The 11,741-nt window shown below is 36.2% G+C and overlaps 1 protein-coding gene across 1 annotated transcript; it reads right to left on the bottom strand.

Annotated features, from left to right (window-relative positions):
- Window positions 1–4,323: 4,323 nt before the first annotated feature.
- On the bottom strand, window positions 4,324–11,527 carry LOC117385359 (COP9 signalosome complex subunit 9). Its single transcript, XM_033982657.2, has 3 exons — window positions 11,383–11,527; window positions 10,956–11,028; window positions 4,324–5,150 (listed from the first exon to the last, which is right to left on the bottom strand). Exons 1-3 carry the CDS (start codon window positions 11,443–11,445, stop codon window positions 5,113–5,115), a joined length of 174 nt encoding a protein of 57 aa, XP_033838548.1. The 5' UTR covers window positions 11,446–11,527; the 3' UTR covers window positions 4,324–5,112.
- Window positions 11,528–11,741: the final 214 nt, after the last annotated feature.

Below are 11,741 nucleotides of genomic sequence, written 5' to 3'. Positions count from 1 at the left end.
CATGCCATGTAAACGTTATGTTAAAGTAGCAGTGCATTTGAGGTTATAGTAGTATCAACTAAAATATATAATCGCTTGCTATGCTTATGTTATTTTTTGCTATATTTTTTTCAATATTTAGTGTAATTAAATACATATATAAATAATGCTGCATAGATAATTCACCAGTATGTCATAAAAAACACCTTATGCTTATTCCATTATGAACTATTAATCTCAAATATATATAACTTTCCATCTAGGCTTTAATTATAAATGTGTTTTTCAAGTGTAGGCCTATACAAATGACAAAAATAGTTTAACTGTGCTCTGTAAGTGTATCATTTCTTACCTGTCACTCTTGGAGAAGTCTGTCCCCCTGTGTGCTGTGAGGAGGCGCCCTGTCTGTTCTGTCCTCCCCTGTACGGGACTCTGTGATGGGCCAACATTTTTAAGGCGCGGCGCTGGATCATTAAAAACAAACAGACCTGTGGAGGGGCTGCTGCGTGCTGTTCCTCGCTCCTGGATTGGCTCCTGTCCAGCCCCTGTCCCACCAATAGGGGTCCTGTAATTAGCAGAGGTGAGAGGAGCGTTAACAAGGTGCCATTTAAGCCAAGCTCTGCTCCTCTGCACGTGCCAGGAATGTATTTATATCACGCTACAAGACACAAAGTAAGCCAGTTTAGGTATTAAAGAATAAAACATTATAAAATTGCAGTTAAATGATTTACTGATTTAGGTGTGTAAATATATAGTTTGTATTGTATAGGAAACTCAAGTTAAAGCCAGCCATCTAATGCTTATCCCTATTACCAACTTTACATACATAGGCATAGTGGCTAAATGGTTAGCACTCACAGCAAGAAGGTTCCATGTTCAACTCCCTTATTGCCCGGGCCTTTGTGTTCAGAGTTTGCATGTTTCTCCCTGTGTCTCGGTGAGTTTCCTCTGGGTGCTCCGGTTTCTCCCATAAATTCAAAACAAGCACAATAGGTAAAATCCTCCAGCTAAGATGTTCCTTCTGGCCAAGACTCACTCAAGATCTGGAGATGGGTTTGGTGCCCACGGTTCCTGACAGGAAGTGAAGTAAAAATTTTCCCATGAAGACAATAAAGTGTACCTTAAACATTGTGTCCATGGGCAAGACACTTTACCCACCACCTGTTTGAATGTGTGATTGAGCATTTGTAGTGGTTTGGTGTGGATGTAAAGTTACCAAAGAAGTAGTGACAGTAGCTATAGAGTTAGTAGTATTGTCAGTAGTAGTATTAGCATAAGTGATGAAAGTAGTATCTCAAATATGAATTGTAGCAGTACCTAAAAAATACAGTTGACTGCAAATTTGACTATTTATATAGTAGATAACTATGGTTTACCGCACTGGCTATATTTACATGCTCACAGAAAATCTTATCATTATCTGATTTCTAGAGTTATCAGATTATTGGAATGTCACAGTTACATTTGATGTGAGTAATCTGATTTCTTTGTGGAAGCATTATGCAAAAGGGCAAACTAATGTGGTAAAGACCAAAATGAAAGAGAGACAGTTAAAGATTGAAGAGTTGTTTTAAATGTCATTGTACATAGTGTTCCAAATAACCCATTTACTAGTGTTTTGGGTGATCAGATTTCTCTCTCTCTCTCACCCCCCATCCCCCCTGATTTTTACTGAAAACAAGAGGGGACAGGATGAGTAAATTAAAAGGATATGACAAACAGGAAGGTGTAGATGACAGAGGAGGCAAACTAATGAAGTGCGTCAGATGAAAAAGTCTGTTGTTTTTATATCACAGCTTCAGCACATTCAGGAAACTGTCTTGAAAGAAAAAAAAAACAACACAGATTTCTGACGATACCTCTGTGTTGCATCAGACTAAAATGGACTAAAATATGAATAATAAGAGTTCAAAACCAGGAGGGAGAGTCTACTGTGCAGATCAATGATTTTAATGATGTAAGTCAAAGAATAAATGCATATTGTGCAGTGTTATGTTTAGCACTAGGAGGTTGTGGGTTGAATTCTTGTATACAAATCTCTCTCATGCTTCAACCTCCATTCAAAAGACACGTACAAACTTGACGGATTCTTCTGAATTTGAAAACGAGTGGCTGTCTTCTCACTCTAGTTAAGAGGCCAGTATTTAGATATGTTTTTGTGTGATCGAGTATTGGTTGTGAAGTTAGTGGGCACAGAATTGCAGACACGGTGCCACTCATATGCCCCAGGACAATTATGGTATGAACAAATAACAGGTTTGAGTTACGTGCTAATTAATGGTATTAAAAATATCCAATTTGGATTTAAAAACATGCATTCATACAGTGAGCAAATTTACCTCATCACAAATATAACCTGCACCTCTCTCTATGTAGACAAACAGGTGGCTGAACATCTCCTAGAAGTTACATAGAGCAGCTTTAAATCAAATATCTTACAAACCACATTTATAAGAAAACAATGAACTTTAAATTGTCTTATTAAGTTGATGTAATGTAAAAATCCAATCATTTAACTATATGTACAGCCTAAAAGTTAAATAATAGACAGTTTCTGTGGTTTCTTTTTCCTGTACTTGCAGATTTTGGCTCACGTCCACGGCTTTAGTGAGGACTGCAGTCATTAGTGGAAAAAGTCGTCACACGGAGGAGCACTAATGAACCAGGCTGCTGCTCTCCAACCATTATCCCAGATCCAAGCTCCTCTGCTGGGCTGAAGAACTGCCACGTGGCCCGGGGCTCCTGGATCCAACCAACAGCAACATACATTCAGACAGACACAGGTCGTAATGATGTTTATATATGTCAACATACACAGACTTCATAGTATTTTATAATAGAAAGAGTCCATTTTTCCTGTATAATGTGAGTTATGTGTAAGCTATGATACCAGCAATTTACGCATTTGAAAAAGTACAGGTTGTCGAAGCAAAAGAAAAATAGTTGCTGCCATAGTGCCGACAGCAAGAGAGATGTCGGCCTATAAATGTGGATAAATCTGTCAGAAAATGTAAGAAATGGTACTGGAATAAAATATATCCAAGAAAAATATGACAACTGGTTATCTGACAAATTGATGGCATAGGACAATGTTAAGATTTGTGCTATTGTATATTGATTAAATTTAAGGCAATAGAGACTTTAGCGAATGTTATATTATGGGATATGCTTAAAGATGCACTGTGTAACTTTGGTGAAGGTTTTTTTTATTCCTTTACAATAACAGTAGAGATTGACTGATGCCGATTTTTTAAGGGGTCAATATTTTTGGGCCTATATCTAGGACAAATATTGATTATTTTATCCAAATTAGTACAAACTCACCCACGACCTTATCTTGCTACAAACTGTGTAAGTGAGCGATTTAGTCATATTTTTGCAGTACTATCTTAATAAAGCTGTATGCACATATTCTCTGTACCTATTTAGTCAGCTGGTTGGGCTAAACAAAATATCGGCCTCTGCTGGAGTTTTAAGGCCGACAGCTCATAGGCTAAATAGTGCAAATATCGGTCTATCTCTAAACAGTATTTAGTCAACTGCAATATTTAGTGTGTTTCTCTTTTTACATGTTTTGTGAACCAATACATTCTTTGTTCTGATAAACCTTTTCTACGCAATGAATAATATAATACACGTGAAAAAGGTTGATTTATAAGGCCACCGAAAAACAACATTCTGACTTTTTCTGCTATGCTATAATGCACCATCACGTATACTTGCAAAAAATGTAAACAAAGTCCTATTTATTCTGTTTTTTATTGTTACAAAAATACAAGGCAAAATAATTTATAAAGCACGATTCCTTTACAAGCAACTCATAGTGCTTCACACAGATACAAATATACAACAAACGTAAAAGTACACATGTGGCTGAATAACTACTGTACATACATAGAATACAGGCATAAGACTTGACATCAGCACAGATCTAGGACTGGGTAACAGTGACAAAAATAAAAGACTTATTTCTATCATGACAACAATAATCATAAGACATTTTAGTAATGCATCCGAAACGCACTAAAAGCATCTGTAAATGTTTTGGTTGAGGTTCAAGTTTCACACAAAGTCAATAGATTTTAAACATAGACATTGTGCAGAAATGTCACTTTTTCCCTCACCTGAAATATAATTATCTGATTTATTTTTGCACATCTCTAAACATACAATTTCAGTGCTCTTTATATATATATATATATATATATATATATATATATATATATATATATATATATATATATATATATACACTCTCTAAGATCATGTCCTTCACATCAATAATGTTTATCTTTATGCATTAACAAGTAAACACACCTGCTGTCTGTGAGATAAATACAATCGTTATCTTACTGTAAAGGTGCACTGTGCAACTTTCCCAGTTGGGGTTCCGCCAGTATGGATATATTGCTTAACCTGGAATGTTTCACAATACATTATTAAATTGAATTATTCAACAATAACCTTGGAAGATGAACCTGAACATCTTTGAAGTGAGATAAATTCAATTGCAGGCATTTTTGTTGCTCAAAAACATGCAAAACATTAAAGACAAAAAAAGGGATTACATCTCCGCAGATCTGATACGTAACTTGGCCTTGTAGCGTCACCTGGTTGTCTCCATGTACATAGATTTAATGTCATACTGTGGAACATTCCAGGCAAATCATACAATCTCCTTGACAGAACAACCAGAAAAGTTCCATAGTGCACCTTTGAATATTTTCAGTAGCCCTCCTTTGCACCGCACATTTATCATATGATCCCATCTGCAGCAGTTTAGGGCCTTGGAGCCTCTGCCCATCACATGTAATTACTACTGAAGCTAACAGGTGTTTTAGCCGCGCACAAACCTACAATCCAGCTTCAACTGGGTCCAAATCACCAGCGCAATACTGCCTCATAATTTAACCATATGAAAGAATCCCTGCGATGTTAGCTATTTCACAACATCTGGATCTTGTGGCCATTTTTTTCAAGGCTGCTTTAAAACCCGGCAGAAATGGGACAACCATGAAAGCCAAATTGTATGTTATTAGGGCAAAAAATGCCGGGTTTGGCGCCCACAAAAAGTTAAGAGGGGAAAGAGGGTTGAATACGGTCTATCAACGCACAGAGGATGTGCGGCTTCTCTTACAGGATGTCATCGTCGTCAAACAGGTCTTCAAAATCTGGAGACAAAATGGACAAAATAAGTTACGTAAGAAGAAAATGGCTACAGCTTTGACATTACAGGACATAAAAAGTGATTTCCGCATTAATGTATCCTCTTTTCAGGCTTGGGACTGGCTCCAAAAGCATACAATTAATTTTTGTAAAAGCTTTTATGTAATAGGATGTAATAGGCCATAGGTGATCTTGCTGTGGATCTCATACTGTTTTACTCAGTATTTTTGATGGACTTTAATGTAATCTGTAAATACCTGCTACCTGCATAATGTATCAGTTTGCTTTAATTCCTTTTAAGATATAAGTTTTTATGGTTCAACCAAAAAATATTTTCCCAAGATCTAAATGAAGTTTAAGTCCATATTATTCTATATATTGATAGATAGGACCAGGATTTCATTACTTTTGTATCTTATTTATTATAGATTTTTTGGCCCATAGAACATATTTTAAAATTAATTTCTCTCAAAAAAACTGTCTGGGAGAGTCACAGGTTCCACATGGTTCTCATCCAACAGTGTGTCTGTTTGGATAAAACTAGCTGTCCCTTGCAGGTGCTTCCTTATAGTTTTTATTCTACAAAAAGCCTTTAAAATGTATAGACAGTACCATTCTCATTTATTTATGTGGAGTAAAGTACGTTGTCCTGAACTAAAATAAATAAAAGTCAGATTTAATGGCCAGGACAAATGTAAGCATGGAATGAGAGTGAAGAGTGAGGAGTGAGGAGTGAGGAGTGACATTCGGCAAATTATCCCGCTAAGGGCAAAACATTAGTAGTAATGCACCTTTTCATTACAAGTTCTTGGTTTAAACTTTTTTTCCACAGAACTGTATTGAAGCTAACTAATGTAATGAAGTCGGCTTATGGGGCAGCAGGTCCAAAAGGAGAAAGCCTGTAAAGTAAAGACAATCTGGAACACGCTTGGTCTTCCCGTGAGTCCTCTGGTTTGTGAGGTCAAAGGTCAAAGGGTGAACTGTACCAACACGCAAGACTATCTGTGTATTCTGTGTCTACAGCTGACGTGGGCACTGGGAAGTTACACATATTTACTTAATTAAGGTAACGTTTTGAACATTTTGTACTTCTGAGTAGAGTATTATTTTGAAGAAATAATAATCATACTTGAGTAAAATCTCATTATTTTTCCACTAAGAAAATGGTACCAATATCACAAGGGAAATTCAAGCTTTCACAGCAGTAATACAATAAAATATGCTTTATGTTGACATTATGGGAATATGCTATGTCTTATATATATCTTATATCTTATGATCTATTCTTTGTAAAAACTCAAATGTGCATATTACTTGTACTGACTATGTTCAAAAGATCACAAATGCTCAATAAACCTTTTTACCCTTACTTCTACTCAAGAAATATTATTAGAACCAGCATTATTCTTCTTTGAGTATACTTTTCGGATACTTAACTCTCCCACCTCTCCTGTAGAGCCTACATTTAAATGTCTGTACACTGGGTACACGCTTAAGGGTATTTAACCTAGTTTCACTAAGTAGGGTCCCATATATCTTTCCTCTTTTTGGGTGTGGACCTACTTAAGTCCAGCCGAGACATCTGCTTGACATTGCCGACTGCAGTAACTCTGTCAAATAACTAGTAAAAAATTCAACGTGAGATTTACTACCAGGGACAGAATGGAGTCATTAGTAACTCACCTCACTTGGGAGGACTTGTACAGTAAGTGAAGTATCATGATGTTGACATTTTTAGAGCAACTACGGAAGCCCTGCAGGGACACGAATGTATGATGAATATAGTGGAAAAGGGTTTCACTAACTGTACTGTAAAACTGAATAAAATCTCTTATAACCGAATAGTCCCTGTGTGTTTCAGTAAAAGTATGTCAAGAACTTACACCCCCACAAATCTGACCTATAACTTGACAGGCATGGTGGCAACACGTGCTTAACTCTATGGAGAATGAAAAGTTTAATGCCCCATTGTAGAACTTTCCAAAGCAATAATATCTCCATGGAGACATGAAGGTGATGGACCCTCCAACAAAGTTCACCTTTAAATACAGGTTTGTTGTCCTACTGGAAACAGTTATCTTCAGTGCCGTTATCTTCAAAGCACTTGTAACTCACAGCACAGGAGATATTGGGTGTCTATATCTATGAAAAACCCTGTGCTGCACCATAGATTGTATATTATTGATAAAACACGGTTTGGTCTAGAATATCAAGTATTTTCATTTTTCCCAAAACAAGACAGAGCAGGAATATGTGTTAGAAGTCCAGCAGCCAACAAGGTATTTTCTATTATGAGGGTCAGTTACAGCCTGTCAACAGATAATTGTGATTCAGGTCACTATACTCATAAGACCTAAATTATACTTGAGACTATTTTAGAAGCAAAATGAAGTTGTTTGAATTCAAAGTATAGTCATTGAATTTAAATTACTTACTGCCTGTTTATGCCAGATTAACTTAACTTTATCATTCAGAAGGTTTGATTTCATAAAGCTGGAAAGGTAACATATTGGATCATTTCACAGTTGCTTGGTCATGGTGATCAATAATTGTGAATAATCTCAAACTGTGTCTACTTTAAACTCAAAACTGGTATCGTGACATCCTACACGCAACACATACACATAAGAGGATAAGAAGAGCCTGTGGTCTATTGTTAAATGTGTGCAAATGCAGGTATTTTGAAGCTTTTGAAGACACAAGGCGGAGCTGACAACAAACAGCACACTAGAAAACAATATTTTGGGCCAAATTAAAGCCTTCACAAACACAATGACCATGAGAGACAGAGAATATGAAGTCACCGGATTCCTTCTGTCTCAATGCAACTGTTGAGTTTTTCCCCACATGATCCTTCATACATGAAAGTCTAACAATAAAATGTCATCTGACGCAACATATTATTCATTCTGTTATTGTCCATTAGCGCCTGTTTAGTCTACATGAGTGGCTCTCAAACATTTCATATCAAGCACCACCAAAGCAAAGATTTGGCTTTCCGAGTACCACCAGATCTAAATTATGTAAAAAACAAGTCTATTCCTGGTATAGTCTAGGGCTAATCTGGGGCTTGAGCCAGATCTAAAAGTGGACTACATCACTTCCATTGTAGTTCAAAACAAGAAATTATCCAAAGGAAGACAAAAAAGCGGAGAAAATTAACTCTACCAACCCACAAACTAAAGAACTGTGCAAGTACCACTTGGAGGAGCTCACATACGAGTCTGAGAAGCACTGGTCTGCAGAATATTGAAACATGAACATGTTTGGGCTGTAGTCCTTTACTTATTTAGGCCATTAGATAGTCTGTGGTATCCAAGTAAGCTACATTTTTGATTAGTTGACAAGTTTTATTGGAATTATAAATACCACAGTAGAATGGAGAATGCATGGAGTGAGTTATCTGGAGTTCTGGGAGTTTTCACTGTTGAAGATGCCATTTAGTTGTACTTCTCTGTATACATAGTACATTTTGTTTGAGAAATTTTGCCAGCTTGTGTTCCTTTACCATCAATTATTTATTTACAAGCATTTTCATAAACAGATTTACATTTATTTCCATTAATTATGTAGGTTCTAAATCCACTCTTACCATTTAAATCTTACCATTTTCCTAATACACAGCAGCATTATGTGGCTATTCATGTTTCTGTGTAACAGGCTTTAGAGCTAGTAGTAGAGTAGCTATACAAGGCTGCAAATGAATGGGGAATACATGAATAGTGTCTCAAAACTTAACTTTTTAATGGGATCTTGTAAATATACTGATATGCAACGCTGAAAATGTGTATGATTAAATAGCACAAAGAGAAGAGCTGAATATGAGCTGCTTCAATCATTAAGGCTTTTCAACAGGGATTAGGTCTCAATAGCTTCACACAATCCAGCAATTACCACACAACTCCTCACACTACACTATTTTTTTCTATGTTAATGAGATATGCAGCTGTGTATAACATTGACTGTTACTTTGAATGAATGATTATCTGAAATTGTACTACAGGATATAGTAGTAGTGTTAAAAGAGCACAACTATATACTTCAGCTTTTCAATTACTGTGAAAAGAATGATTAATATTTTTCATTGTGAGAAGAAGAATCACAATTACTGACACCATGACCAAACAACAGTGTTTAATTATTTAAACTTCTTTCTGTCATAATAGATTAGCAAGTCTCTAGTGTGTGACTAGCCTCATAAACTCAAATTGACTGAATGATAGAGTGAACTGAATGTGACATAAACAGTCAGATAAAAGGCACTTCAAATTTAGGTTATCTTTTTTGGAGTGAAGTTCTTGCTTCTGTTGTCGGGGTTTATTAATTAATCCAAATGATAAAATTTTTCGCCATATGACACAGTATATAGAAATTATTATGGCAGGCCCACTCACATGGTCCACATCTTGAATGGAACAAGAGCTTGTAGGGATCACATTGAGGAGGAGCCCGCTGAGGGAAGTGTGTCGCATATGGAACACTAAAGGCTGTTTGATGTGAGTGCCGCAGGTCAGACATCACACTACATTAGAACAAAGTTTGTAAAAAGAGGAATGTTCTGGGGCTTGTAAACGAGGGGCCATGCTGTGAGTGCAACAGAGGGGTGACGCCAAACGGACGACTGATACAACGGGCTAATAGATTCAATGTGCCTCAGAACATAGAAGGAACAAGTACGCAAAGTCTAGTACTACTACTTCATATTATTAAGTACAGAACAATTAATAGGCCTATAGAGCTCGGGATTGTGTTGTTACACATCATGCAGTTTATAGTTAGCCTAATGTTAAACCAACCAAAGTACTCTGACACTGTAGGGTGATAAATGTATTTACCCTTAGTGCCCCAGCAATTCCATGGCTCTTTTGTTTACATTTTTAGATAGTTTTGGCCAATGCATAGACATTTTGCACACTTCCTTCAAATGCGGTGGATTTCCATGGTAACAGTGTATCCCAAGCTCTATTGATATTATGTAACAGCTCAATGCACAAGTCAGATGTGGCTCAAGTTTGTCAAAATTGAATAAAATATTACTTGAGTAAAATTTTTCTTTTATATTATAGTGCAAATTGAATTTATGTGTTCATCATGTCCACATTTTCAATTTATAAGCACCGCATGAGACATTGGACTGATAAAAACATTCTATTTAAAAACAAAATAAACATAGCAGCCTTGATTACTTTTTATATTTTCAAGTAAATTGACTTATAGCCAAAATAGGCTCATGGTTTGCTTTGGATTTTAAAATGGCAATAATATTTTTTTTTTATCAAAACAATTTTTCTTCCAATTCTATTTAGATTAAATGCCTGTTTGTGTCCATTACCCAAAGGAAACCTGAGATGCCTATGCACTGAAGTCTAGCTGTGCACAAATAGATCAATATCTCCAAGGACCAATACCAAAGTGAGAAGCAGAGTTACATTTTATATGAACTAAGACCGGCACATCCTGTCCTTGTCAAAATAGTTAAAGATGGCTGCACAAAATTTGTGAAAAAGCCTAAAAAAGTTGTCTGTTTATAATGTGGTCTGCAGAGTACATATAATAGACAACTTTGCATTATATTGTTTAGTATAATAACAGATGAAGATATTTTGAAAAGGAGTGAAGAGTTTGTGTACAAGATATGGATACCTCTACCAAGTCACTGGTCCTTTCTGATAAGAAGGATATAATTAATCCATATATAGTGTCCACAGGTAAAAAAAATAATTGCATCAGTCTTTAATCTTTCCTAAAATGTAATATACTATTTTCATACTCCTCTGAAATGTGTGTATGTAGGGCGCTTGAGCTGTTACCGTTGAAGAAGTCTGCATGCACTGCCTTTTCATTGGCGGACAGGTCCATGAGCAGTCCTGTGCTTCCCCCAGCCTGCAGCACAACAAACATGCAAAATATTATTATAATGTTCAGAACTCAGGAGCTAAATCCTGTGCCTAATGCATAGTACTACGATACTATGTGCGTTCTTCTACAGTATTTTTGAAAGTTATGTTTGATGTGTTGATAAGTGATATGTCCCCATCATTTTATTCTATCCAGGGGTTTTGGATGTTGGTAAAACATAATATGAATATTGTAAATGATTAAAATGACATCGCCCTGTAAGAAAGAGGCCTGGATAACAGCTATAAACATACAATCGGTTGGTTACAGTTAAAGTAGTAATATGGTAATACTGATATAGAGTTGTGTTAGCCGAAATGCTAATATTAGCCAACTAACCTCGTCCAGGTCCACATATGGTCCAGCACCTTCGGGAAACATCTCGTCCACCGCAGGTTTCATGTCTGATAGACTGAGCCGGTCTTTCACGGGTATAGGTTTATAGATACTTGAGTTCAATGTGAAACAAAAAACACTGACAGCCACAGCGTGACATAAAACTGTTCCGGCGAGAAACAGCGACTGGAACATTAAAGGTTCCGCTACTTCTCCTACTAGTAAAAAAAAAAAAAAAAAGCGTTTTATTCAGTTTAATTTCAGTTTAATTTTGTATTCAGCAGCTATACTTAAAAGTGTGCATTTTAATTATTTAATTCATAACGCTAATTGTTTTAATAGTTTACACATTCGTTGTAACA

Source organism: Periophthalmus magnuspinnatus, chromosome 17 (genome assembly GCF_009829125.3).
Source record: "Periophthalmus magnuspinnatus isolate fPerMag1 chromosome 17, fPerMag1.2.pri, whole genome shotgun sequence".
Classification (NCBI taxonomy): domain Eukaryota; kingdom Metazoa; phylum Chordata; class Actinopteri; order Gobiiformes; family Gobiidae; genus Periophthalmus; species Periophthalmus magnuspinnatus.
The sequence above is the reverse complement of the archived record's forward strand: the minus strand, read 5'-3'. Positions and strand labels throughout refer to the sequence as shown.

What these genes read in the sequence shown, in the direction of transcription:
- LOC117385359 (XM_033982657.2), bottom strand. Translation starts at nt 11,445, where the DNA reads ATGAAACCTGCGGTGGACGAGATGTTTCCCGAAGGTGCTGGACCATAT. An exon ending in CATATGTGGACCTGGACGAG is followed by an intron (nt 11,029 to 11,382) that starts GTTAGTTGGCTA and finishes GTTGTGCTGCAG; the next exon opens with GCTGGGGGAAGCACAGGACT. An exon ending in GCATGCAGACTTCTTCAACG is followed by an intron (nt 5,151 to 10,955) that starts GTAACAGCTCAA and finishes TTTTGTCTCCAG; the next exon opens with ATTTTGAAGACCTGTTTGAC.